At 52.6% G+C, this 27,420-nt stretch overlaps 1 protein-coding gene across 1 annotated transcript; it reads left to right on the top strand.

Moving 5' to 3' along the window:
* The first annotated feature begins 16,332 nt into the window (after positions 1–16,332).
* FMOD (fibromodulin) lies at positions 16,333–26,465 on the top strand. Its single transcript, XM_080824432.1, has 3 exons — positions 16,333–16,406; positions 19,147–20,134; positions 24,660–26,465. Exons 2-3 carry the CDS (start codon positions 19,156–19,158, stop codon positions 24,809–24,811), a joined length of 1,131 nt encoding a protein of 376 aa, XP_080680558.1. The 5' UTR covers positions 16,333–16,406; positions 19,147–19,155; the 3' UTR covers positions 24,812–26,465.
* The last annotated feature ends 955 nt before the right edge of the window (positions 26,466–27,420 follow it).

Consider the following 27,420-nt stretch of genomic DNA (forward strand, 5'->3'; position numbering starts at 1 on the left):
CTTTCTGGACTGTGTCATGTATCAACCAGGTTGGCTCAACAGGTGGCCTCGCCTGGTCCCCACTCCAGCAGAGGCCACACACAGTCTTGGGTCCCGGGTCTGGGCCCGGGGCAGGAGGGATTAAAGCCACTGGAGCCCAGAGCCCTGGGTCTGTGCATCAAGGGCCTGGCTGTTCCTCTGCCTGACCTCGGCCGGGGTTGTGACAAGAAACTTTCTGCCTTGCCCTTGAGACCCCTTTTCTTCTACCCTGAAAATCTAGGCCTCTCCACCAGTCCACTTTTCAAAAAAAAAAAGATTTTATTTATTTATTTGAGAGAGAGAGAGAGAGCACAAGCTAGAGGAGAGGCGGAGGGAGAGGGAGAAGCAGGGCCCTTGCTGAGCAGGGAGCCCAATGCAGGGCTCGATCCCTGGACCCTGGGATCACGACCTGATCCGAAGGCAGCCACTTCACCACCTGAGCCACCCAGGCGCCCCCCCCTCCACCAGTCTTACGGTGAACCCCTGCCTCTGGAAGCTGTGTGTTCCTGCCCAGAGGTGCCATGTCACCCCGAGGCCCCCATGGTAGCCATTGTTGATCAATCACACCACTCTTGCCTACTTTTTCTGCTGAACCCGAGCTCAGATCCCCCTTGGCCCGGCACTCCGGTTACTGACCACCATCCACTAGACCTAGCATGGGAGCAGACACCAATTTACCCTCTCTGCTCTTTCCATTTCTTCCTCAAGGCCTGGAGTCCTAAGAGCAGCTAAGGCCCCTCAGCTGAATGGGCTGCCATGACTTCCTCATCCATCTGTGTACCCCATGTCTCCTGTGCCCCACCTGCAGGGACAACCTGGTCCTTTTGCCTTGGGACGCCCAGCTCTAAGGGTCCCTGGACCATCACCTGCTGTATCCCCTCTATGTTCTGCCTGCCAGTCTAGACCCCTGCAGGTCCCCATGGCGAGCTCCCCTAGCAAGTGCCTGAGCCATGCCAGGGGCAGAGTGCGGCTCTTTTCTGTCTCCCCTGTTCTGTGGGAGTTTGCTGGACCAAGCCCCAGATCGGGTAAGACGATCCAAGCAGCTAATAAGGAGTCCGGCTCCTTTCCCTCCTTATCTCAGAGGGAAATTGACATTAGCCATTGCAGGAAGAGGGGAACCATGGGGAGAAAGAAGATACAGGAGTCTTATCTGGTTCTGAACTCAAGGCAAGGGGAGAGGGAAGCACCCCTTAATCGGGCTGAGCAAAGTCCCAGCATGTAAGCAGGACCACCAGCTTTATCCGAGGTTGACCCCATTAAAAAAGCAAAGCACCTGATGGTCACTTAACTCGGAGGGCCCCAGCTGGCTCTCAGGAATGAACTCTCATTTCACAGGCCTTTTATCCTCTTGCTGCCAAGGACAGCGATGTCTCTCTCTACGTCACTGTCCTTGCCGTAACTGGGTTCAAAACCCATCTCCTCAGCATCCCCTGATTGTGTCCTTGGGGGTCCGATATAACAATGCAGATCTAAAGCATGGGTTTCCTAGCCCTTGTGCCTCACCTCACCTGCAAGCCTCTTAAACAGGCAGATTCCTGGGCCCCGCTCTATTCTAAGAATCCCCTGCCCTCCAGGGCCTGAGACCCTGGCTCTAGACAAATGTCCTTACTCTGCAGACCGGTGCCATCAACACCTGGAAACTTCTTATTAATGCAAATTCTCCCTTTACCCCAGACTCATTAAATTAGAGATGTGGGAGATGGGACCACATAATCCTGGTTTTTTTCATCCCCAAAGCTTTATTTATTTCAGAGAGAGAAAGAGAGACAGCAGGGGGAGAGGCAGAGGGAGAGGGAGACAAGCAGACTCCCCGCTGAGCTTAGAGCCCACCATGGGGCTCCATCTCACGACCCTGAGATCATGACCTGAACCGAAATCAAGAACCTGATGCCTAACTGACTGAGCCACTCAGGCGCGCCCCGCAATCTGGTTTTAACAACCCCCCAGCTGATACTGACGCACAGAGAAGTTGGAGAAGCCCTGCCCTAGGTGATTCTGAGACAGATTTAAGTTCGGGAGCCACTGATCCAAGAGGCCCTCTGGAATTCCAAATCCAGCTGTGGCTCCTTTGGGCCCATCCAATGCAACCAGAGCTGTGGGGAGCAAAGACCGGGACATCGCTAGCCTTCTCGGGGGAACGATTTGTTGGAAGGGAGCTGCTGCCGCGGACAGCTTCTCCGAGGCTGTTGGTGTACCGGGCGGCAGTTTCTGCGGGCTGCCCGGCCCAAAGGCCTTCTGAAAGGTTCTATTCAGAGTTGTTAGATGAGTAAACATCACGGCTTTTTTCCTTTCCCCTGCACCTGGGGCTCTGACCAGAACGGTTGGCAGCTCCAACGGTGGCCCCAGGAAAGGGTCAGAGCAAGAGATCAATTCTCACCTGCTGGGGAGCTGGGCCCCAGGGACGGAGCTGGCCAGCGGGTTGGAGAGAGGAAATGTCTCCCGGAAATAGGGCCGATTCCTTCAAGTGGGGAAAACCCATTTCTCTTCTACACCCTGAGCACAGTGCTTGCATTTAGAAGGTGCCTAAATAGTGGGCTGGGCTGAAGGCTTCCCAGATGGTCTCTACGGATCTCTCAGTCGGAGAGGGACACATGGACAGGCTGACCACCCACAGATAATCCAATAGCAACACTAAACACCAAGATGGGAACCGATCTCATAGCCCTCAAGGGTCAGAACACTTCGGGGCTGGAGCCGGGGACCTCTGTAGCTGCCGACAGAGCAGAGACTTGACTCTGTCCTGTTCCTGGTGTCCGTGTCACATAACCAAAGCAGGGTTCTGAGCCCTGGCCACTGCCACTGGTCCCTGCCCAGAAGGAGGTACATCACTGAGTGTCCTGTCTTGGATCTAGCACACTTCATCATTTCCACAAGGCAGTATGAGTCCTGGTTTTTGGTTTCAACAGCAGTTTATTTTTTTAATCTCCTATCCTTTAATTCACTAGGGGACGAGAATCAACTCTCTGGTATTTTATGAAATCATAAGACTTTGACTGTATTGCATTTGAACCCCGAAGGGGTCAACACACACTCCATCCCCTCTCATATTCCTGGAAACCTTTCTTATTACAGTGGGGTTGAGTAACCTTCATGTCCTTTTCCAGCCTCCACCTCCTTCTCTGCAAAGTAGGGATGACACCATCAACCTCACCATGCCCTTATACCATGTTACAAGGCATTCAACAAATTCTCACTTCCTACTTCCTTTCTCCTTTAGACTGGAGAAGCCAACACTCAAGGTCACAAAATGGTGGACGTGGGGCCTGGGTCCAGATTCTCTGTCTCTCCACCCAGAATACCTCTGCAGTGAGTTGAATTGTGTTCCTCAAAAACATATGTTGAGGTCCTAACCCCTAGGGCCTGTGGACATGAACTTATTTGGAAATAGGATCTTTGCACATATAACTAAGTTAGAATGAAGTCATTGGACTGGAGTGAGTCCTAAAGCCAATGACAGAGACACACAAAGGCCATGGAAAGTTGGAGGCAGAGATAGGAGTGATAAACTCTAAGCCAAGGAGTGCCGAGGAATGCTGGGGGCCGCCAGAAAGTAGGGAGAGGCGGGGAAGGATCCTTCTCTGGAGTCTTCAAAGGAAACGTGGTCCCTCCGATACCTTGATTTTGGATTTCTGGCCTCTAGAAACTGTGGAAGAATAAATCTCTCTGGTTTTAAGTCACCCCACTTTTGGTAATATGTACCTGCAGCCTTAGGAAACTAGCACCCCATCCTTCACCCAAATCCAGAGCATGGCCACTGACCTTTTCTTGGCCCCGTTCCCATCAGCAGCCCCTGCTTTCCTGGGGATACCTGCCTTGATCTGGCTCTTCCTAAACCCAAACAACATTTTACACAAAATCATGCTTTACAGTTTATAAGGCACCAACAACACCCAACATCTCAGTTTGTCCTCACAGCCTTCCTGAGAGTTTTGATCTGTTGACCCCATTTTATAGATGCAGAGACTGAGGACCAGTGAGATGAAATTGATCACCCTGTGACGTCATGACAAACAAGCAGAAGAGCCAAGACGGAACCCAGATATTCTGACCCTTAGGCCTGATTCTTTCTCTTTAAACTTCTTTATTTTAAAGGGTTATCATACACATCTTTAAAAATGCATAAAATACAAATGGAAAGCTTGAGGAAAGCAACTCCCATATAACCACCATCTAGGTCAAGGACTAGAACATCTCCCCCCTCCCAGGAGCCCCCTGCCAACCTCTTTTCCTTCCCTCCTCCCTCAGGTCGCCCAGGCCAGTGCTCCCTACACGAGACCACACGTTCTCTTCTGACATTTGGGTCCTTCAGAATCAATGGAGCTATCATAAAAAGTCAGAAGCCTCCGTTCTTAGGAAGTCCTCTAGACGTTTCCCCTAAGGCTCACAATTTCCCTAAAACTATGCCTCTCTGGGGCTCTTCTCCATCCTTCATTCCAGAGTAAAAAAAAAAAAAAAACAAAAACAACTCCCAACTGGTCTTGACATTTTCAGAACCACAAAATCTGGGAGTGGCTGTCCAGTTTTTTGAACCAGTCAAACCACAGACTTTTTAGCAAGAAGGGAGGGAGGGAGGGCAAAAGGATAGGATCTCAGGGCTGAGACTGTGGATGGTTAAAGAAACAAAACAATTACCAAGTCCCCCAGGACAGGCCGTCTGCCGCTTCTCCCTCCCACCTCCTGTCAGAGACGTGTCTGCTCTCATGGTGGGAGTCAGTCTGATCCCTGGAATTTGGGCCTAATCTTGCCCAGAGGCAGGGGTAAACCACATGGCTCCTTGGATCCTTCCTGCCTGAGTCTGTGACCTCTCTCTTCTCCAGAAGCCTGGGTTCCTGTTCTTGGTATCCCAGAGCAGGGCAGGAACGGGGACCAGCCAGGAAATTGAGCTGTTACTCCCTTGCCTGACTTCTGGAAAGTCAATGAAGTCCTCTGAAGCAAGGGGGCTGGTCAAGTCCCTGCGGGACGGTAGTGAGTTAACACAGATGCAGACATGAGATGTTCACTTGAACTCCCAGATGGGAAGAGACAAGCAGATGGATCTTTCTGTTTTGAACAAGTCTGGGCCGCATGCTCCCCTGGGCTGCCCGAGGCGGAGGCTCAATGCAGCTGCTTTGGCAGATGGGCCGCAGGGCAGGACAATGAGGGGCTCGGTAGGGACAGTGGGAGCTCAGGGGAAGTGACAGCTCAGCCGGCTGTCGGGTACAATCAGCGCCACTCTCCACCTGCTGTCACGGCTGCCACCGTGTGGCTCCGGCCCAGGGACAGGGCAGGGCAGTGCGGTGGGCTGTGGGTTGGGACCGCGACTAGAAGTGCTCTCTTCTCATCTGTCCTCTCTCTTCTTGGGTCAGGATGGGGCAGGTCCCCTGAGCCCATGGGGAAATTCAGACTACTGGGGTTGTTTTCAGGGCAAAAGCTATGGCATGAGTTCCTGAAATCTACTGCTGGACATGCGCTCTCTAGACTTGAAACCGGAAGCCCTCGGTTTTGTTCTGATTCTACGACTTATAGTGTGCTTGAGCAAATCACTTCCACTCTCTGAGCCTCAGTATGGACATCTGATAATAACATTTTTAAATTTACTGAGCACAGGGGCGCCTGGGTGGCTCAGTCAGTAGGGCGTCTGCCTTCGGCTCAGGTCATGGTCCCGGGGTCCTGGGATCGAGTCCCACATCAGGCTCCCTGCTCTATGGGGAGCCTGCTTCTCCCTCTCTCTCTGCCTGCTGCCTCTCCTGCTTGTGCTCTCTCTCTCTGCATCAAGTAAATAAATAAAATCTTCTTTTAAAAAATTTACTGAGTCCATATTATGTGCAGGGTAATGAGTTGGATTCTTGGTATGCATTCTCTCTAATATCAACCGTGTCTAGCACGCAGGGAGGCTGTGAGGGTCAGAAAAAAATGTATTTCCTTAAAAAGTGAAACACAGAGTTACCGTATAAACCAGGAATTCCACCACTAGGGATTTTCTCCAAAGAATTGAACACAGGCACTCAAACAAATACTCATTCACAAATGTTCACAGCTACTCACAATGGCTAAAAGGTGGAAACAACCCCAGGGTCTCCCAGCAGATGGACAGATAGACAAAATGTGGTATAGCCATACAGCACAACATTATTCAGCCATAAAAAGAAACGAAGTCCCAACCCGCTCTACAACACAGATGTGCCGCGAGGACGTGATGCTACATGAAAGCCAGACGCAGAATCACACATTGTATCATTTCTTCTGTATGAAATATTCAGAATAGGCAAATCCACAGAGATGGAAAGCAGATTCGTGGATGCCAGGGAATGGGAGGAGGGGAGAGTGGGGAGTGATTACTTAATGGGTGAAAAAAATCTTTGAGACCAGAGTGCGGTGACTGCACAATACTTGGGATGCACCAACGAGCCTGAAATGTACACGTGAGGATGGCCGCTTGTGTACCACCTGACCGTCACCTAATGAAACACATGCATGCATAGATATGGAAGCCGCCGCCATGTGTCAAGTCACTGGTGTACGTACATCCGGCTAGCGGACTCCTCTAAAATGAGAGGGATCAAGGCAGTTTGCCTCCGCTGTCCTGTGAAGCACGATGCAGACATGCTTCTCTGCACGTGGTTGAAGTCAGCCTCCCAGGCCAGAGGTCAGGCCAGAGGGCACAGGCGTATGTGATCCATGAGGGTCCTGACGCGCTCACGGGCTTGCTGCTCCTCGGAGCACACGGTCCCACAGCAGCATCCGCCTTGGCAGGCAGCAAATGTGCCCAGAGCTCCCCACGTACCCATCTCGGGTGGCTGGCAGTTACCAGCAAATGCAATGGGCTTCTATTAGCACCGAGCCTCTTCCCACACAGCAGTGTCCATCGAGGCTCACAGAAGGGTGAGACGGGCTCCAGCTCCAGAGACAATAGCAAGGGGCAGGCCGGTGGGTGCAGCGAGGCTGTGGGGGTTGCTGCCCGGACCACTGTAATGCACTTCTCACTGGCAGGATTTGCTTTTAGCTAATGAACAAAGCCCCAGCTCTCCCCTCGTGCCTCCTCCCCTGCTGATCTCCAAGCCCCTAAGGGGCACTGCTTTCCTTGGGGAGAGTCCCCAGGGAGGCAGAGGCCAGGAGGGGAGGTGGGGCTGGATGTGGATCGTAGGGAAGGAGGGGGCAGCACTCTGGATGGGTACCCAAGCCTCCTCTGCTGATTGCCCTGGGATTCTTACTTTGCATGAAGATCCCAGAAGGGCTGGGTCGACAGAGCGGTCTGCGTGTGGCAGGAAGAGAACAGTCTCAGGTGCTACGAGCTCATCAGGAAAAGGCTACTTTCTCAGACTGCCAAGCACAAGGGACAGCACCCGCCCTCCGTCCACGCCCCGCTCTGACCCCCAGAGGATGCCGAGGTCCAGCAGGCCCCTTGTCACCAACCTCCGATGAGCTGCCTGCTGCCCTTGAGGTCATGACCCTAGGGGACCGGGGCCAGGGGACCTCTCTGAGCCGCAAAACGTAACATGGAAGTGAGTTCAAGCTGCTGGGCTCCTTGGCCCCGGGTTGGTGCTGCTGTTACCCTGCGAGCGGCCAGGGGCCCTGCCAGCAGCGCTCAAGGTTCCCTGAACCTGGCAACCAAGCCCACTCAAGTCCCAGATGCTAGAGGCCTCTTAATGGCTCCACAGTGTCCCCTTGCATTCCTCACCCACCCACCCCACCCCACCCCCTGCCCGGCCTGGGAGGGACTGGGGCCTCCGGAGTCCCGAAGACTGTGTCTGATCCTCCACTGGGGTGCAGATGGCAGGTTTTGGGGGGAGGGAAAGGGGGCCGGCAGCGCCAATCACGCGGTCTGCACCCACCGCCCTCCCGGGTACATGCACACACACTGGCACCAGGGGAGGCGAACCCCCGTGCTCCCCAAAGGAGGGAGAATAATGCAGAAGGGGGCAGGGCTTTCCAGGGGAGGCCCTCTGTACCAGGCGGAGCAACAGAGGCTGAACCCCCTTTACCCACAAGCAGCTGGTCACCTGCTCGGTCACTAGCGGAGAGCCCCCCATGGCAGAGGAGAGGGCGCTCCTTGAAGGGTCAGCTTTGGGTTTGAACCCCAGTCGCCTTTCCCACTCCCTTAAAATGCCTCCCAGTGACACCCCCACACTGCTCCGAGACTCCGAGGGGCTCCCCGGCTGGGGGTGCTGACCCAGGCCTCTAAGAACAGCAGCAAGACTAGACAAGAGCATCTCCCAGCGCCTCACCTTTCAGATCTTCTCCCGCCGAAGAGCAGCACTGGTTCACGTCAAAGCCCGGTCACGGGCGATGCTGACGCCTCTCCCGCAGCCCGCCCACGAGAGACCAGGCCTGCCAGCTAAGAGCCTCCTCCTGCTTCCCTCCTGCCCCCACCGCCGCCCTCCCATTGTCCCTTCTGTGGAGGCGTGAGGCCATGGCCAGCAGCTGGCGACTCCAGGCAGCGTAGCAAATCTGACCGAATATCCACAATGTGTCAGGCGTGGGTGCAGGGTTGTGGGGGAGCCGGGCCTCCAGCGACGGCGTACACACCAGGGCCCAAGTCAGAGCAAACTAGGCAAGAACACAGAAAAAGAAAGAAAATAAACGAAGGTCTCACTCACTTCTATACCTTACGGGCTTGGTTCATACGGAAGCTGGTTCTGGAAAAGAACTAACAGGGTCAGGAGGGCCTGTTGCAGAAGGTTGGGTGATGTCCCAGCCCAGACTCCAGGAGCAGACCTTCCCGAGCGGGCGCCTTCCGAGAGAGCTCCCCAGCGGGCACAGAAGGCTGCTTTAGACAGCGGGAGTTGTCATACAGGCTTCGAGCATCTCTACTGATGCCCTTGTCTGCCATTGATGGGACCAGCAAGAGAAAGGAGGATGGTGAAGAGTTGTCTTTGCCGGGAGAAGCCCAGAGAATCCCAGTCAGTCTATTTCTCTGAGGAGGTGGCGGGTGGGGGCAAGTGTCCGCTGACAACCATGATCGCCGCTGGTGGCCCTGGGGCAGGCTTTGCTTCCCAGGTGACTTGATCTACTCATTCATCCTCTCACCTAGGCAACCTTTCCTTCACTCCGATGCTGGGCTTGTGTTAAAATCTCAGTTCAACTCTTTGAGCCTCAGTTTACCATCCATGTTAAATGGAAATAACTGTAACTATGTTTCAGGGTTTTACAAAGAGTAAACGTTGTAGGTAGAGGACCCAGCCCGGAGCTTTCAAACATAGCAATTCCCTTCGTCTTCCTTTTTCTGGTTCTCCAGAAAGAAGGCACTCTCTTCTAACCCTGTACCATGCACCCCAGTTCTCCCCTCAAGGCCCAACGCATTGGCTCCTGGAAGATGTTGTTTTTTGTTAAAGTGGAAAGGGGAGCTGGAGGCAGAGAGGGGCAGGTTAGAAGGAAACATCACGGGCCTTGGGCGCAGAAGCTGGAGAACAGGCTGCCCTGGGAGGCTGCTCCTCCTGGCGGGGAGGGGGTGGGGAGCCAACTCTCCCACAATGGGGTGTTACTTACCGTGGCTGGGGATCTAAGAAGTGGAAGGTAGGGGGAGTGAATCTTTCTGTATCTTGATTGAAGATCAAAACAATTTCTATTCTTGCAAATTCCCTTAGAAATATAGCCGCATGGGGATTGGAAAAGGAATTCAGCTCTTCGCAAATCTTACCAAGTGGCCTGGCTGGGAGCCATTTGGCAGTTTCTCCAACAGGAAAAGTGGTGAGGAAGCAAGAGTGCCCCCTCTTCCTGCTCCAGCAAGAGACGGGGGGCGGCGGGGGGACAGTCTGTGAACTCCACAGCCGTGGTGCGTCCCCGAGATACGAGATCCACAGGGACAACTCCCCAAGCTGTCCCTCCAGTGACCAGGGGGCTCACCAGCCGAAGTGAATGACTGCTCTGTCTGTGATTACCTGGGTCCACAGAGCCTCTGGAGAAGCATGGTATATCTAGACCCCCATTTTTACCCCAGGAGTTTTCATGGGGGTGGAGGTAGATTGCTATGGAAATAAACAGGAATGTTTTATGGACCAAAATGCAAACATCACATGACTTTTTAACATCAAATGTGAGATTTTGGCTTGAGGGGGCTGCTTTGGATGGTAAGCTTTGATCGCTGGCTTCTTCTTGCATTCTTCTCTCCTTTTCTGGACACTTCATGAAGAAAAGTTTGAGAAGCCCCTCTTTTTAGAGACAGGTTTCAGCGATGGCCTCTAGTTTCGAGGTCATCACGTTGATCTCCTGCCTTCAGAGTGCATTCTCAAACCTGGCTACACACGAAAACCATCCGCCAATCAATGATGAGATGCCGGGTCCCATCCGCACAGATCCTATTTCATTCATCTGGGGTGGCGCCTGGGCCTGGGTGTTCTTAAAAGCCACCGCACTGGCTCCCCCGTGCAGCCAGGGCTGAGAACGAGGCCCCCCACATGGAGGGCTGTGCTGCCGGAATCCTAAGCCCTTTGGGCCTGCTAACCTCCGGTTCTGTTTCTTCCTTACAAGTGTCAAGTACATCATCTATTTCCTTTCCAAGCTGCCGCCACCCACAATCCTACCAAAACATCTTCTCTCTGACCTTTCCGTAGATTAGGGCTTCCTTTCTACACCCTGGCCCCGGCCCGTTCCTGGACAAATACCCAAGGTGAGGAAAAGAAGTGACATTTTTCTAAGTGTCTTCCATGTGCCAGGTGCTGTGCTAGACACTTCCGATTGCTTTAAAACCACCTAATGAAAAAATGAAATAAAATAAAATAAAACAAAACCACCTAATGAGCTAGGTGTTAATCATTCCCATTCTGCAGATAAGGAATCCGAAGACCAAGGGAAGTAAGGAACACACTCTAAATTTCTGGGATCCAAAGCCATTCTGTCTGACTCAAAATCCATGCCCTTTCCAAGACAATGATGATACATCGCTTTTCCTAAACACCCTTTTTGCTTTTAAGGGTTTTTTTTTTTTTATTTCATTGTTGAACTATTACTTTACTACAGGGACCATGTAGAGGTAAGCAGACGAAGAAATGAACCAGATTTCAGGACATCACACACATTACTAGGGATCATTATTCTCCATTATTCTCTGAACTCCAGTAGAACTACACCCAAGTCCTTAGACATTTCCATGGACTCAGGTCGCCAGTTCTTGCTTTGAGGAACCAGCCCTGTCCTCCCTCGGCTTGGAGCCTATTTCTTTCCTCAGCCCGAAGGGATTCAGAACGGTGCTACTCGTTGGGTAGCGTTCTCATTCTACCCTCTCTCCACCTTAAACCTGACTCTTAAGCCCCTGTCTGAGAAGGAGCCAGGCATCTCTTCTTCTGGGCTGCTCTGTACTTGGCTCTTAGATCCTGACCTTTTCCATGACCCCCTCCCCAAGATATTTCTCCATGCCCGTAGAGTGTTCCACACGGATCTTGCCGTCACCTCTCGTGTCCTACCTTGGCAGAGTGGGGAAGGAGTGTTGAAAATTCTAGGCCCTGAAAGTCCCACCTCTATCCTTAACTAGCCTCTCCCTGATTGGTTTAAGATACTGAAGTAGATTAGCTACCCTTAGTAAAATCCAGCTTCTACACCTTCTATTTATTCAACCAATGTTCAGAAAGGGCCTAATAAATGCCAGGCACTTGGCCAAGCATTAGGTCAACCAATGAGATTGCCCCCCACGTTCCCAGGAAACTTGTAATCCACCAAAATAACCAAAGGCGGCTGCCATTTATTGAAGGGCCAACATGTGGCAGGCTCTCTACCAGGAGCCTCTGTTTTTTTAATCTCATTTACTCTTCCCAAGATCTCAAGAAGTTAGGGTCATTGCCCCCATTTTACAAATGAAATCTCACTGATGCGTAAGCAATTAGCCCCAAGTCACGGAGACAGTAAGTGGTTGAGCTGGAATCTGAACAAATACGTGTTCCAAACCCATGCTTTTTCCTTTACCCGGGAGAGTCCATATGCATAGTGGTCAGGAACTCAGACTCTAGAAGCAGACAGACAAGTTTTAAAATCCCAGCTCTGCCACTTAATTGCTATGCAATCTTGAACAAATTTATGAGCCTTCCTAAATTTCCATGTCTTCATGTGTAAAAACAAGGTATGATAATACTTACTTGACAGGGTTGTGGTAAGAATTTCAGAAATGGTAGCTGGTGTTTGAGAGCTATTATCTAGTCCTGGTCTTACCTACAGCCAGGTAATCATAGCTGGTGCCAGAATCCTGGGAACAGTCCAGTCCGTCTTAGATCGGTTCTCTCCCCCAGCACCGGCTCAGGAATATCAATAGCTCTCAACTCATTTGCAAAACAAAGAAGGATGCCCTACGCTGTGCGGCCTCTAGACTTCAGATCTCTCAGGTTATCTCTTTGCCTCCTTCCTCATCGAGGTATCTCTCCCTGAAACAACCCTGATTTCCCTATTCAAGCACATTTATATTTTCTAGAAGGTGATCTTCTAGAAAGAACCTGTCATCATCAGGTTAATAGCACCAAGCATGATGCAAATACACAGTCAAAATAAGAGATTCTATCCATTAAAAGAGAAAAGTTGTTCTCTGTCTTATTTTTAAGGAGCTCATTAGAAGAAAATTCTGAAGCCCTCAATGAATTTCCCGGAACTTAGAACTCAAAGTCTTTCTCCTATTGCATTTGAAAGAAAACAAGTCTCTTCCCCAGCTCCAACATCTTTTTGTCTCATCCTTCTGGAAAGAGGAGACTATCCATGGTGAGGACTTCAAATGACCCCTCAATGCCGAGGGAATAAGGAGAAAAAACTCCCTTGGAAACTTTGGGACATTACTGTTGGGTGCCAGGTAGCCCAGACTTTCCATCGAAACATCAGACTAATAAACAATCTCTCTCTGGCATCAAGAGTCTTCAAGATGGGCCAGGAGTGGAGCCTGGATTGTATCACCATGATCGTCTTTCTACTGACCTCTTTATAGTCAACTCACTAATTCTGTTTGGGTGGATTTCCACTCTTATCCTTCCCCCTGTTCCCCCATCCCAGCTGTTTTGGATCAGAGGCTCTGTTATAAAAACAAGAGGTATTGGGTCCTATGAGGGAGAAAGAGCAAGGGGCTGGTGGTCACCAAAGGTCACTGTGTCTTGAATTCCAGTAGGAATTTGAATCAGAACACATTTCATCCCTTCCAGACAGGGTGGGTCCAACATCAGAGACAATCAGTTGTGCCTAGTGGTTGCAGCTTAACCTGTACTTTTCTGGGTGGGGAGGAAATAGCAGTGGCTTGAACCCCTGGAAAGTCAAATAGGCCTGAAGGCCAAACGGTTTTCCTGGCCTCGGTGGTGGTGGTTATTCTACCCAGCCTTGGGTACTGAAGACAGGCAGACTCTGCAGGGAGCCAAAAATACAACTCATTTCACAACTCTTTACTGATCACCTACTAAGCGCCAGGCATCATGTGCCCAGCTGGGGATGGGGCTACATAAATGAATAACATAGCCTCTCTTTTTAGTTTGCTTGCAGTCTGGTGACTGGGCAGTGCTGGCTCAACACCTCCCAGAAAGCACCAGTGTCCTGAATGAACCCCTGTCACATGTGGACTCCCTCGGCAATCTGGAGGACATCAGTATCCCCTACTTGGTTTCGCATGCTGAAGCCAAGCTCTGAGGGCCTAGATCCAGGACCCAGGCGAACAGAGCAGCAGTAGTCAAAATGGGGATTAGAGCCCATCGACTTTTGAACCGTGGATGGCCCCCCTGGAACATACCTCCTGACCTGGTCCCAGTCATCCTTTCTTCTTTCTTCCTCCCAAGCCTACCTCAGAACAGGATCGATAACGAAAGATCTGGTACAGATCTCACCACTTTAGAAATGGTCAACAAAACACATGGGGATACTGCCTTTTTGGCAGAGCCTGGTTGGGAAGGATCCCAGTCAACGGTTGGTCCCCAGGCTCCCCTGACTTTCGCTCCTAATAAATGCAGCATTGTTCAGCATGCTGCAGTTAAAAAATAAATAAACATCTGTACCCAATGGGCAGATGTGCGTGGCTATCTAGGCCCATCCAAGAAGTATGTCTTGGGCCCTGTTACCAAAACCAGTGTCTTCTATTGAAAAGTGACTGCTTTCTGGACTCAGAATGATAAGAAGGTTGTCTGTGCGTTATTGATAACCATCTTCACATTAAGGTCACTCTGTCTCATTCATGAAATCGGAGTTTGCTGCAAAGTCTCCTGCTTTGTTTTGAGCAAGTGTTATATTAGAACCTTCTATACGTCCCCAACACTTAAGACCACACCAGGCACAGAGTAGAGGTTCATATTTATTAAACTGAAATGAAATATGTCTGGACTTGGAAAGAGAAGCCCTGTACCCCAGCCCCCTCTCACTCTACCCTCTCCATCCTCAGACTCCAGCAGATTGGACCCCTCTAATTAGTTGGGCTCCGTATGAACTGAGTCCAACCATGACAACAAGGTGCTCATCTCCCCTTCCACTCCATCAGTCCTCTGGCCTTTGGTTATAGGAAGGTCTGTGGGCTTTGGAATCATGCAGATCAAGGTTCAAATCCTTGTTTTACTACTCTCTAGCTAGTCACACTAGTTCTCTGTACCTCTGTCTCCAACACAAAATACCTCCTGTGTTCATTAGGTGAGATAACATCAGTAGACCGCTTAGTTTATAGTAGATGGTCAGCAAATACCCATTCATTATGTTTAATCTTTTTAAAAAACTCTTCATGGGTGCCTGGGTGGCTCAGTCCTTAAGCATCTGTCTCCAGCTCAGGTCATGATCCCAGGGTCCTGGGATTGAGCCCCGAATCGGGCTCCCAGCTCAGTAGGTAGGGAGGCTGCTTCTTCTCCCACTCCCCCTGCTTGTGTTCCTTCTCACTGTCTCTCTCTCTGTGTCAAGTAAATAAATAAAAAATCTTTAAAGAAAATAAAATTTTTAAAATTTTTAGAAATTTAAAAACTCTTCATAAGCCCTGAGAAGACTAGGTTCCTGACAAGGACCTTTCCGACGGCCTACACAGTTTAGACCAATTGGAGCAACCAAAAGTTGCATCTTCCTAGACACCTCTAACGTCTTCAGATTCGAATCTGAGACTTTCTCAATTGGTATTTCTTAAAAAACAAGGAGTGCTTCAAACTTGATCCTTTGTGCCACGTTGGCATTCCCATCTACTATGGGAAATAGGATGGTGGTTTAAAAAATTAAAAATAGGGATGCCTGGGTGGCTCAGTCGGTTAAGCCGCTGCCTTCAGCTCATGTCATGATCCCAGGGTCCTGGGACTGAGTCCCACATCGGGCTCCTTGCTTGGCAAGGAGCCTGCTTCTCTCTCCGCCTCTGCCTACCACTCTGCCCGCTTGTGCTCTCTCTCTCTCTCTGACAAATAAATAAATAAAATCTTTTTAAAAAAAATTAAAAATAGAATTCCCATATGTTCCAACAATTCCATTTCTGAGCATAAATCCAAATTAATTAAGAGCAGGGGCTCCAAAAGGTATTTGTACACTCATCTTCATAGGGGTGTTATTTACGAGAGGCAAGAGGCGAAGGCAACCCAAATGTCCATCAGCAGATAAACAAAACGTGGTCTATACGTACAAAAGAATGTTGTAGGAAGGGGATTCTGCCACATACTATGATGGATGAATTTTAAGAACGTGATGCTAAGTGAAATAAGCCAGTCACAGAAAGACAAGTGCTGTACCATTCTGTTTATGGGAGTTTTCTAGAGCAGTCAAGTTCATAGAGACCGAAAGCTGAATGGTTGCCAGGGGATTAAATGAAAGTGTGTGATGCTGGCGCACAGTAAGTGATCCATGAAGGTGAGCTCCCCTTCTTTTCCAATAATTCCAAAGGAGGAGAGAAACCATGCAGCCCAGGCAAGTCTACAGGGGTAAGGGATAGAACTGGAGCCCGAGCCGGCCGTCCTGTGTCATGCCTGCTTGTGCACTGGTCTAACCACCTGCACAGAGGGGGGTGAGAAGGCCAAGTGTTCCTGGCCCTCTGGGGTGACACATGGGTTGCTGAAACAGTTAAGATGGCCTCTTCCCCAATCCTGGCCCTCCCGAGCCCGGCATCTGCCCTTGTGGGTTTAATGAGAAAGCCAGACACTTGGTAAGAGACTGTACAAATACCTTCCAGGGCGCCACTAACTCACTCAGCAGAAAGAGACCCGGAGCTGCCAATGCTTTAGGGAAGATAAGTGAGTGGAAAGAAGGTGGTTTTTCTAACGTCAGGCGGACGGAAGGATTTTGCTTGGTTGAGTGTGAGCTCCGCCCCTGCAGCAGAGCCGAAAAAGCCAGGATCCGGCCTCCTCAGTCCCTCTCTTCACAATATTTGATTAGGAATTTGGGGGCGGGGCCCTGGCCTGGCACAGACCCGCACACTCTCAGTAGACACTCTGTCTCTCTCTCTCTCACACGTTCTCCAACCCAAGGAGGCCAGACAGAGGGACGTGGTCACTCTCTGAAAGGTTCAACTGGCGGTAAGTTTAGTCATTTTACTTCAGTTTTTGTCCCTTGTAGTTCCATAACGGGAGGAAAGGGAAGGGCTGGGGCTTAGGGAGAGAGGCTCATAGGGAGGAGCCGTTCCTCTCTCTCCCATCCGGACCATGACCCCAGGATGCTGGAGAGGCGCAAAGAGGGAGTAGAAGGAATGTGTCACCTCTGTCCTATGGTTCCATTCTGGTTGTTGGGGAGGGGGGGTTTCCCTTCTCAGGCATGAAAAAGGGAAGGACCAGGTATCTAGAGAAGCCAGCTCTGTCCCACTGGTACTCATAATCCCACCAGCCCAGCCCTTCCATCTGGCCTGTGGGCAGATGATGGTACCTGAGTGCTATTACAAGGGAAGGATGTGGGGGGTGTGAGTGAGTGAGTGTGTGTGTGTGTGTGTGTGTGTGTGTGTGTGTGTTGCTGGGGTGAAGGAAAAGAATAAAGAGAAATGTGGAGACTCAACCATGTTCCGGGAGCCATGAAGGAGGGTCTAATCCAGCACAGGGGATGACTTCTGGTCTGACCTCTTCAACCCTGATAGGAGGGAAGGATCGTTCTCCAGAGTGGAGAAGGGAGAGGACAGCATTAACTCCTGAGTCAGCTCCCCACAGCTCAGGGAGCACCAATCCCGGAAACTTTCCACCTCACGAAACTCTGAGCACAGGAAGGTCTCTGCCATTAGGGTGGGCAGGGGGGTTTCAGAGCAGATGACTGCGGGCCAACACTGCTGACGGAGCAGAAGAGAGAAGCAAGCCTCCCCACGCAGCCCTCTCAGCCGTCATGGCTCCTGAGGAGAGGCCAAAGCGGGCAGGGTGCACGGCCCCTGGAAAGCTGGGTCTTGAAGAGGAAGGTGGCTCTCGTCTGCCAAGATGCCCAGTCTGGAAGGAGAAATGGAGACAGAGGCTCACTGTGCCAGCTTCCAGACAGCCACCTTGGTCCTGCAACAGTCCAGGGCTGTGCATGGAAAAATGCACTGTTGGCAGTGGGCCGCTCCATCCGTCTTCTCTCCTGGCCGGAGCCAGGGCCCAGCCAGCGTGCCCAGGCAGTGGGCAGTTGGGTTGGCTTCTCAGAAACACTGTGGGCTCTTTGTCTGAGGCCTGAGGCTGCTTGAGGACGAGCCAGGTGCCTCTCCCCTGCAGCCCAGAGGCTAATGGAATGAAGGAGGCCGACGGGACTTACTGTCAGGAAACAGAGAGATCTGCGGCCTGGGAGGCAGGGGGGCAGAGGTGACTAGTTTGAGTGTCCCAGTCAGGGTCTTCCCCATCATTGGATTTGATGTTGACTTTCAGATTCCTTTCTTTCCTCTGTTTCCAGTGGCCAACCCCAGGAGGCCCAACAGCAAGGTGAGGGATATATGTGACCCTTCCACGACCAGGAAAGGCTCCAAGGTTCCTCTGTCCAAGGGTGACACTAACACCTCTGGAAGGTTCCCACTGCTCCCAAGGGCTATCCAGTGCCTTGGCTATGGGTATGCAGAGTAGGCTGAGAAGTAGGGTTCCTCATCCTCCATACCTTCAGCTTTCCTCCCCAAAATGGGCACCAAACCCACATTTCTCTCCAAGCCTACCTGTTCTTATCTCACTAGCGTACCAGCTCAAGGTGACAGGTTGCCAGGCGCTGGGGGGCAAGAGGGCTGGTGGTCCATATGTCATCACAGGTAGCCCAGGATGGGAGAGGGGATGCCAGACTCCCATTCCAAAGCCACGTTCTCTTGGGTATACTCAAGGGTCTTCAATTCCTATTCCATTTTTCAGTGTTCTTCATTCATTTCTTTGGGGTCCGCATGGCTCTAGTGTAATGTCCATGGGGGAGCAGGAGGGAGGCTAACTAACAATTTACTAGATACCGCGGAAGCCAAGTGCACTGACTCAGGCTCCCCACACTCAGTACCCACCCTAGAAGACAACGCCACACCTGGTGCCAATGTCCCCATTCCGGTGGGGGGGTACTGTCACTGTTACATGAAGACCCTGGGCCCTCCAAGTGGCATGTGTAGCTGCAGACTGCCAACCAGAGAGTGCTCTCCCCCAGCAGACTGCTACCCACACTGACACTCTGGAAGGTAGCCCAAGACGTGCGGTGACTCCCGGCGGACCACACCCCTCCCCAAAGCCTAGAAACCAGAAACCCCCAGCCTGCCCAAGAGACCAAAAGATCTTCCAGATCTTTTCCAGTTCAGATCTTCCCATTTGAGATCTCAAGATACTTTTGGAGGTTTCCCAGAGACAGGGAAAGGACTAGAGGGCTTTTTCTTTGGACTCCCGGAAAATCTTAGATTCCCGGGGAGTCCAAACTGAATGGGAACTCAAGTCTGAAGAGCACGCACCACCACCACTGCCCCCCGCCAAAGATGAGTGCTGGGGCTTCCCAGCTCCCCCAACAGAACCTTCATGTTGCTAGAGGCTCCTAAGGACCTGCCCCTTAGGGAAAAAAAAAATGCAGTGCGCCTCGTTCAAGTTCCTTCTAATCTCGAAGGCTCTGCTTCTGTGACTCTGTGAGCAGGGCAAGATGTACCCAGCTCCCCCAGGGAGTCACGGGCCACCTGGACCATGTGCTCAGAGCCGGCACCAGGAGGCGAGGCGTGCGGGAAGTGAGGGCAGGGCTCCCTGTCCCAGGAGCCTGCTGCAAAAGTTAGATGGAATTTCTCAGAGCCCAGGGCTCGCCTCCTTGCTGTCCTGCCTCCCTGCTGTCTCACTCATGCTTGCCTGCTCTGCTCTCTCCCCCCTCTTGCAGAGAGACAAAATGCAGTGGGCCTCCCTCCTGCTGCTGGCCGGGCTCTGCTCCCTCTCCCGGGCCCAGTACGACGAAGACCCCCACTGGTGGTTCCACTACCTCCGCAGCCAGCAGTCCACCTACTACGACCCCTATGAGCCCTACCCGTACGAGCCCTATGAGCCCTACCCCTACGGGGTGGAGGAAGGCCCAGCCTATGCCTACGGCTCTCCGCCCCCTCCAGAGCCCCGTGACTGCCCCCAGGAGTGCGACTGCCCCCCCAACTTCCCCACGGCCATGTACTGTGACAACCGCAACCTCAAGTATCTGCCCTTCGTCCCTTCCCGCATGAAGTACGTCTACTTCCAGAACAACCAGATCTCGTCCATGCAGGAGGGCGTCTTCGACAACGCCACTGGGCTGCTCTGGATTGCGCTCCACGGCAACCAGATCACCAGCGATAAGGTGGGCAGGAAGGTCTTCTCCAAGCTGAGGCACCTGGAGAGGCTCTACCTGGACCACAACAACCTCACCCGGATGCCCGGCCCCCTGCCTCGATCGCTGCGGGAGCTCCACCTCGACCACAACCAGATCTCGAGGGTCCCCAACAATGCTCTGGAGGGTCTGGAGAACCTCACGGCCTTGTATCTCCAGCACAACGAGATCCAGGAAGTGGGCAGCGCGATGAGGGGCCTCCGGTCCCTGATCTTGCTGGACCTGAGTTACAACCACCTGCGGAAGGTGCCTGACGGGCTGCCCATAGCCCTCGAGCAGCTCTACCTGGAGCACAACAACGTCTACTCCGTCCCCGACAGCTACTTCCGGGGGTCCCCCAAGCTGCTGTACGTGCGGCTGTCCCACAACAGTCTCACCAACAACGGCCTGGCCTCCAACACCTTCAACTCCAGCAGCCTCCTTGAGCTTGACCTCTCCTACAACCAGCTGCAGAAGATCCCCCCGGTCAACACCAACCTGGAGAATCTCTACCTCCAAGGCAATAGAATCAATGGTGAGACCCTGACAGAGGGGAGTGGGGAGTGTCTGTCTGTTTCATTGGAAAAAACCCCATTGCAAGTGCTAGCAGCAATGCGAAAGACACAGAAGTAGGGGGGCCAGAGAACACAAAGGAAGCCACCAGCAATCCACGCTCCACCCCTGTCCAAGAGGTCCAACATGGCACGCCCCTAGACCAAACAGCAATGCTGGGAAAATTCTGGGGGTTGGGGTGGGGGTTGGCTTGGAAGAAGATTTCCCAGAAGAGGTAAGCTTCGTTCTAAGTCTTGAGAGCTAAGTGAGCGCGTGCTAGAGGCAAGGGACAAGGCCATTCTGGGAATGGGAATGTCACAGAGGAACTGATCATTTAATGGGTCACCTGCAGGGGACAGCCAGGAACTCTGTGTGTCTGAGAGGAGGGGCTCGGGTGTTGAGTAGCAAGGAGAGATAAGAGCAGTTCCTAGAGAGGGGGATTTAAGCTGAACTTCCAGGTCCATCTTGGGAGGAAAGTGGGCTGTTAAGAAACCGTGGCTTTCCTTTTCATTCACTGACCCAGAAGAGGAGGAGCTCTGTTTCCACACGCTCTATGCCTGCCTCTACAGCCAGCCGTGTGTTTGGCTGTTTATTTGTTTGTTAAACGTAGCAGCTGTTGGATAAGAACGTGCAGCCTCTCTGAGCCGAATGAGGCACTTGTTCTGGTCCATTCTCCCTGGAGTACAAGGAGCCCCTGGTGGTGGGGCAGAGGTCCCCCTAGGGTACCAGGGGTTCTATCACCACAAAGCCCTGGGGCAGTGGGCAAAGACCAGGCCTCCTGTCTTCCAGAATGCTTGAAGGAATCAAAAGGGCTGCCTCTGCCTCTTAGGACCGAAATACTCATTTTGGGTAGAATGATCTGGTTGCTTTTCAGCTCCGTGTCAGGATCTTGTGTTCAGAATGTGCTTACATTACCCCAGGGCCTCTGAAGTTGGAGTCCCAGCTGGAAGGTACTGAGTCTTCCTCGCCCAGCCAAGTCCCCCTTTCCCTGGGAAAGGACTCACTACCGACCCCTGGGCAAAGGGCTTTGAAGCCTTTGGAGCCTGCTGTGAGCAAAGGGCGCTGTCAAAACACTGATGCGGACTGAGCCTTCATCCCCTCCCGCCCCCTCCTCTCTCTCCTGGTGCTCAGGGAACAGATCAATCATTCAGCAAGACAGAAACGGGCTGAACAGCCCTCTGAGTGAGAGAGGCACCCGGTCCCAGAGGTCGACAGCGGGGCGGGCGAGGTACGGAGGTGTCTGGTCCTCTGTTGGAGGTGCGAGACATCGTCATGGGCACCCAGACAGTTTTATATGTAAAGTCTCTCTTTTTTGGTGGGGAGGGGCAGGTCTTATTCCCAAGTGGGCCAGTGCTTTGGGATGTCTCTGAGATGTCGCATGCTGGAAAGGGTTTGACATTTACTCGTGGCTGTCCATCATCCCACCCAGCAGTCACTTGTCACCCTACTCCGAATCCGGGAGGACTGTCACATCAGAAAGGTCACATTATGTGCTGTGTTTGACCCTGAAGATGTGCCAGCAAAGAGCAGCTGTCATGGGAGAGAACCCATTAGTTATTGCCCGATGATACACAGTCAGAGAAAGGTGGGGCGGGAAGGGCTCAGTCAGGGCACCCTGTCAGCGCCTGCCTCCACGTAGAGCTCATCTGCCACTCAGATGGGGGGGGGCCGCCCCTTCACAAAGCTCTGCAGAACATAAAACCACTTCAGTTAAGTGTCCCCAGGTCTTGCAAGAAAGTTCTCCATGAAGTCAAACAACCTAAAACCGTTCAGTGTCTCCCCCAAATCCCTTCTTGTGTCATTGAAGCCAGATCCCCTGATCTAGTTATCATTAAGTCTCTCCGCCCATCTGCTTTTGAGGCAAAATAACACCACTTCCTGCACTTAATTTGTCTTAAATTAGCAAATCAAGACACGGAAGGTGCTTGGTCCGGGGCCTGGTACATAACTGAGGAGCCAGACACAATAACCAGGACTAGCTTCTCCTCTCCTTGCCACTTGGGAGTTGACAGGCATAGTCCTGTTTTGTTCGACTTCTTGCATTGTGAAAATGGGGACACTGAGAAGAAGCAGTCATCTCTCCAGGCCACCCAGGCTACGTGGGTAAAACCCTGAAGGCTGGCCTTCAACATCCAGGGACCTGGCACCAGGCATCTCTGGCTGAGACCGTGAGGAATCTCTCTCTGATTCAGACCACCAGCAGGAAGGACAGTGCCCCAAGCTTGGCCCCCCTCTCCTAGGATGTCCTCCCACAGCCGGGGGTGGGGGGGTGGGGGGGTGGGGGGATGGGGGGGATGGAGGTGGGACTTAAGCAATCCTCTGGGGGAGGAGCTAAACAGAGGGCAGGAACTAAAGGGTTGGCAGGGGAATCAAGCCAGTCCCCTCCCTCCCCCTTGCCTCTTCCATTAGCATCTCCCTCAGATTTTCCAGCTTGGCAACAGCAAGGGAACAGAGCTCGGAATGTTATTCAGTAGCTGTGGGATCCAAGGGAGCAGGGTGGGTACCCCAGGAGAAGTTTGGAAAGACTTATGTCAGTATTTAATCTGGGCTGGAAAATGTCCTCCAGAGTCTCCAAGCAGAAGCCCGGTCCTCTTCATGAGTGTGGGGAGGACAAACGGGGGCACAGTGCACTGCTGTGTGGATGGAACCGATACACGGGGTGTGTCTAGCAGCCCCTAAGTACCCCCCATATTTGTATATATGCACAAGGATCCAGGATTTAGCAGACGGCCTGAGGGCCCGAGGCGGGGGTAGGGAATCCATCTAGTGAATTCCCCAGTAGGAAATGAGCTATAAGCCGACCCAGCTGACTTCTCCCCAGCCCTGCCCCCTCTACCCTCCTCGGTGGCTACCAGAGGTGCAGCCCCTGGCTTAAGCTATGCACCCAACCTCCCCACTCAGAGGCAACTTAAAGATCTCCATATTCCCCACACCCCTCCCATCGCTACCCATTCCCCTCCTTATCACCCCCGCCCCAGAACACTGCCCACAGACAGGCATTTCCCATCTCCTCCCCTCTTCCCAGTTCAGTGTCTCATTATTCTTAGGGGCTGGATTTTCTGTCTTACGTTTGCAATGCAGGTGCATGGGCTGCAGTCTCGCCCATCTCCTCTTGGTCAGTTCTTTTTTTAAAAGATTTTATTTATTTATCCGACAGACAGGATCACAAGTAGGCAGAGAGGCAGGCAGGGAGAGAGGAGGAAGCAGGCTCCCAGCTGAACAGAGAACCCTACGCAGGACTTGTCCCAAGACCCTGAGATCATGACCTGAGCTGAAGGCAGAGGCTTTAACCCACTGAGCCACCCAGGCACCCCCTCTTGGTCAGTTCTTTAGAGAGACTGAAAACAATTGTTAGTGCTCATTAAAAAGCACTTTCCTTGCTAACGAGCCTATTTAAGCTCCCCACACTGTCTTCTTCGCAACCTTCCCTTTCATGCCCATGGCCCATGACTGCACCCTCCAGGAGGCCATCCCCCTCCCGCTCCTCCCGTGCCTCCCGGCCACCCTGGCAAGCAGAGGAATGCCTCTGGCGGAAGCAAAGGCAAGCTCTGGGGATGCCCCATGTTAGAAACTGCACTTGAGATGTAGCCCACCCAGACACTAAGCTTCACCAGGAGCCCCTCCGGCAGGAGCGGGCTTCCAGAGGCCCTCAGGCACGGCATGGAAGGCAGCTTTTCCTGGTGATGTGTGCCAGCCCTGCTGGCATTGTAGCGGAGCTCCTGGTGCTCTCCCTTCAAGTTCCTAACCCAGGAGACTTGAGACAGATTTGGCCAATATGTCCAAGAGGCCAACTAGAGGGGGAAGGGAAGGGTTTAGGTTAAGCCCAAACAGAACTATTACATCTATTAAGATTATGTGGGTTTGGGGGGGGGGATATCTTTTAAAAAGGGGACTTCTTTTGAGATAAAAAAAAAAAAAAAGGAGGGTGAGCCATATCGTATTAAACACAGGAAGCAAGGGAATTATTTACTTGACTTTTGAGGTCCACGACAGCCTCATTTGTCTATGAATTTCCACCTACTTGAACCTCAGGGCGTTGCTCATTCCTTTGGCAGTACTGGGAATGGAGACTTGCGCCCCCTCAAATCTCCTGCACTCGAGGACACTTGTCTCCCTGCCCGGGCTTTCTCTCTTTAATTTTCTGCGCCTTCTATCTGCGAAGTGTCCGGAAATATTCCGGATTTAGGCCCATCCATTTCCCAGTCTTCCTTCTCAGAGCCACTCAGCAAAGTCCTTGGAAGCTGCTAAGGCTGGTCTTTGACCACCTTCTGCTTCCCCTGCGGCCGCACACACGGAGAGACCCCACGCCCGCCCTGGTGCTGCCCCCTAGCGGTGCCAGTCGGTATGACTCCGGTCCCGAAGCCGCCGCCCCACCCAGCCAAGTCCCACTCCTGCCCTCAGAAGTGCTCAAGCCGCTTCCTAGTGGCTAACCCGCCACCCTGTGGATCTGGGTCCCTGATCCGCGCTTCTCCCACCCACCCCTCCCCCCGCCCCTCCTGTCCCCACAGAGTTCTCCATCAGCAGCTTCTGCACCGTGGTGGACGTCATGAACTTCTCCAAGCTGCAGGTGCTTCGCCTGGACGGGAACGAGATCAAGCGCAGCGCGATGCCGGTGGACGCGCCCCTCTGCCTGCGCCTTGCCAGCCTCATCGAGATCTGAGGGGCCCTTGCACGGGGCACGGGGCCGAGGGGCCCCCCACGCCCCACTGCATTTGGCTTGATGGTTTGGTTTGGCTTTTGCTGGAAGGTCTGGGACAGACCAAGTGACAGAACTCCACGGGCTCCCTCTGTAGTCTTCTTCCCTGTAGGCGGGGTCAGGCGGGGTCAGGGGACAGGCAGCCTTTTCCTGAGGGACATGGCTGCAGCTCTCTTTCCAGGACAGACGTGGTAGCAGAGGAAGTCATCCCTGGAAGTCCCAACCCCAGACAGTTCTTCCCAACAATCTGGCGTCATGAACTGTGCGAGTCGCTTGGGCAACCGCACGGAGCGTGCTTTCCCCGCGATCCCTGGCCAGGCGGGGGGCGGGGGTGCGATTCCTCTGGGCTGCTTCTCAGTGCTCCTCGGAATATACCTCTTGCCCAGCTGCCTCCTCCTTCACCCTCCTCATCCACTCAGCCTTGCCCCCCACACACCCCTTCTGTGCCTTAGGCAGAAGCACGAGAGCCCGAAGTGCGTGGCCCTCAGCCCTGTGGCCTTGCAGAGAAGTCACACTAGTGTCTGGGGGAGGGAAATCAGGAGTCACCTCTACACCTCCCGAAGCTCACTCCTTGAAAGCCACCAGCCCGGAGGGCACCGGCATGATCACAATATTCAGGGACTGGTATGGGAGGAGACACCCAGCCTGAGGCTTTGATACACGGAGGGGCTATATTTTAGCAGCTGGAAAAGGAAAGGCCAGACCTTGCTTACATCAGCATCCCTAACAGGGCCAAACGTCCCTATTCGGCTGAATTGAGGAAGAAGCCCCCTGAGGTCCACCGTTGCCCCACACCCTCTGCTTGTTTCCAGCTGCTCCTTGCTCGGGTCCTTATCCTCCAAGGCACGTGGTTCCCGAAGCGTGAGAAAGGTAGTGTGTCCTCTTCTCTTATCCAGGCTGAAAGGTCTACATCCTGATGGGAGAAAAACAGACTCCAGCCAGCCCTGCACATGCCTGGCTAGCCCAAAGGAGGGCACTGTGGTCCAGCTGTGTTCATTGATTTGTCCTGAGGCCACAGTTCATAGTAAGAGCTCTGGCTGGAGAAGATTGTTGGGTCTGGGAAGCCTGGGCCAGGCAGCCAGATCTGGCCCGTGCGGAGGATGACACCCTCTGCTTTCACATCTCTGAGCTACACCCTCATAACTGAAGATGCCTTTTGCTTTATAGCTTGGCTGGAAAGCAATTCCTTCTTCCCATGTCTGAAAGGTAATGTTGCCTGGGGCGTAAGCATCCCGCTTCTTTGGGCACCACTGGGATGGAGCCAACTGGGCAGTCAGGGACAGGGACTCCCTGATGACAGCTAGCCGTAGCCTGGACCCTTGCCCAGATGCCATCAGATTCCCGATACTGTGTATGCTTCGAAGCAGCTTCCCTGAGAAGTGGAGGGGAGGATCCCTGGACTATGTTCTTGGCTCCAGACTCAAAAATCCACAAAAGCCAAACCAGCTCATTTCAACAAAGGAGCTCTGATGTGGGGGGCAAGGCTGTCCCCGCCCCAGGCTCTTCAGAAAGCGTCTGCATGTGAACGCCATCATGCCTCTATAAAGGATCCTTATTACAGGAAAAGCATGAGTGGTGGCTAACCTGACCAATAAAGTTATTTTATGATTGCAACTGCAAGAGGGGAGTCATTGAAGGCACACACGGAAGGGTTACTTTAAGGGAACCTAGTGGGTCACATAGGCCTCGGACTGAAGAGCCCCTTTTCTCAACTTTTCTGCTTGCGCAGTGGTAGCTAGGGGGTTTAAAAAAAAAAAAAAAGTCACCTGTCTAAAAGTTTAAGGTAGCAAACTTTGTGTTCCTAAAGTTCTTCCTGAAGTCTAACTTCCATCCCGCTAGCTGCACATTTCCTTCCATTTGGTCCCCCAGGAGATAAGGAACAACTGGGTTTTTGTGTTTTGTTTTGTTTTTTCATTCATTGTTAACATTTTTCTCCCTCCGCCGTCCTCCCTGCTCCCTCCTCAACCTAGGAATTCTGGGGCGGGCGGGTCCTGATTATCGTTGTCTTAACTGCTCCTGCCCTCTACTGGTCCCTGTGCAGAACTGAGGGTCGTCCAAGGCGATGCAGCCTAGTTAGGCTTGAAGAAAAGCCGCTGCCTCTCTGCTCTTTCATCCAAGCTCTCCCGAAAGCCCCCAAGTGCCAGGTGCTTAGCAGATGTTACAGAAGTTAGGGGGGCAGACTCGCCTGGCCCTAGGGACAGTCCTCTATTTTTGAAAAGGGAAATCACCCCAACTGATACTTATTGAGCTGAATATATTCCTTACCGAATATGTTCACTAATACATTCTGTGAAATTCTGTGCCGAGGCGGCTTCTCATGCCACAAGCCCATCTTCAGCCAGAGTGAACGAACTTGGTCCTTCCAAGCAAGAGTTAGTTAGGCAGGGACGGGAGGGCGTACCAAGATGGGAAGGAAATCACAACCCCAAGCGCCGTTCAGGGAAGGAAGCATCGAGGCCAGGATCTGACCTCTGGCCTGTCAGTTTCGTCATCCTGTGTCCCCTGTGCTGGGCCTGACGTTTCCACCTCACTGGTGTAAGCAGGTCTACTGGGAACACAGAGGGGCCTTGGTG

The sequence above is a fragment of the Martes martes genome (assembly GCF_963455335.1).
Source record: "Martes martes genome assembly, chromosome: 15".
NCBI lineage: Eukaryota > Metazoa > Chordata > Mammalia > Carnivora > Mustelidae > Martes > Martes martes.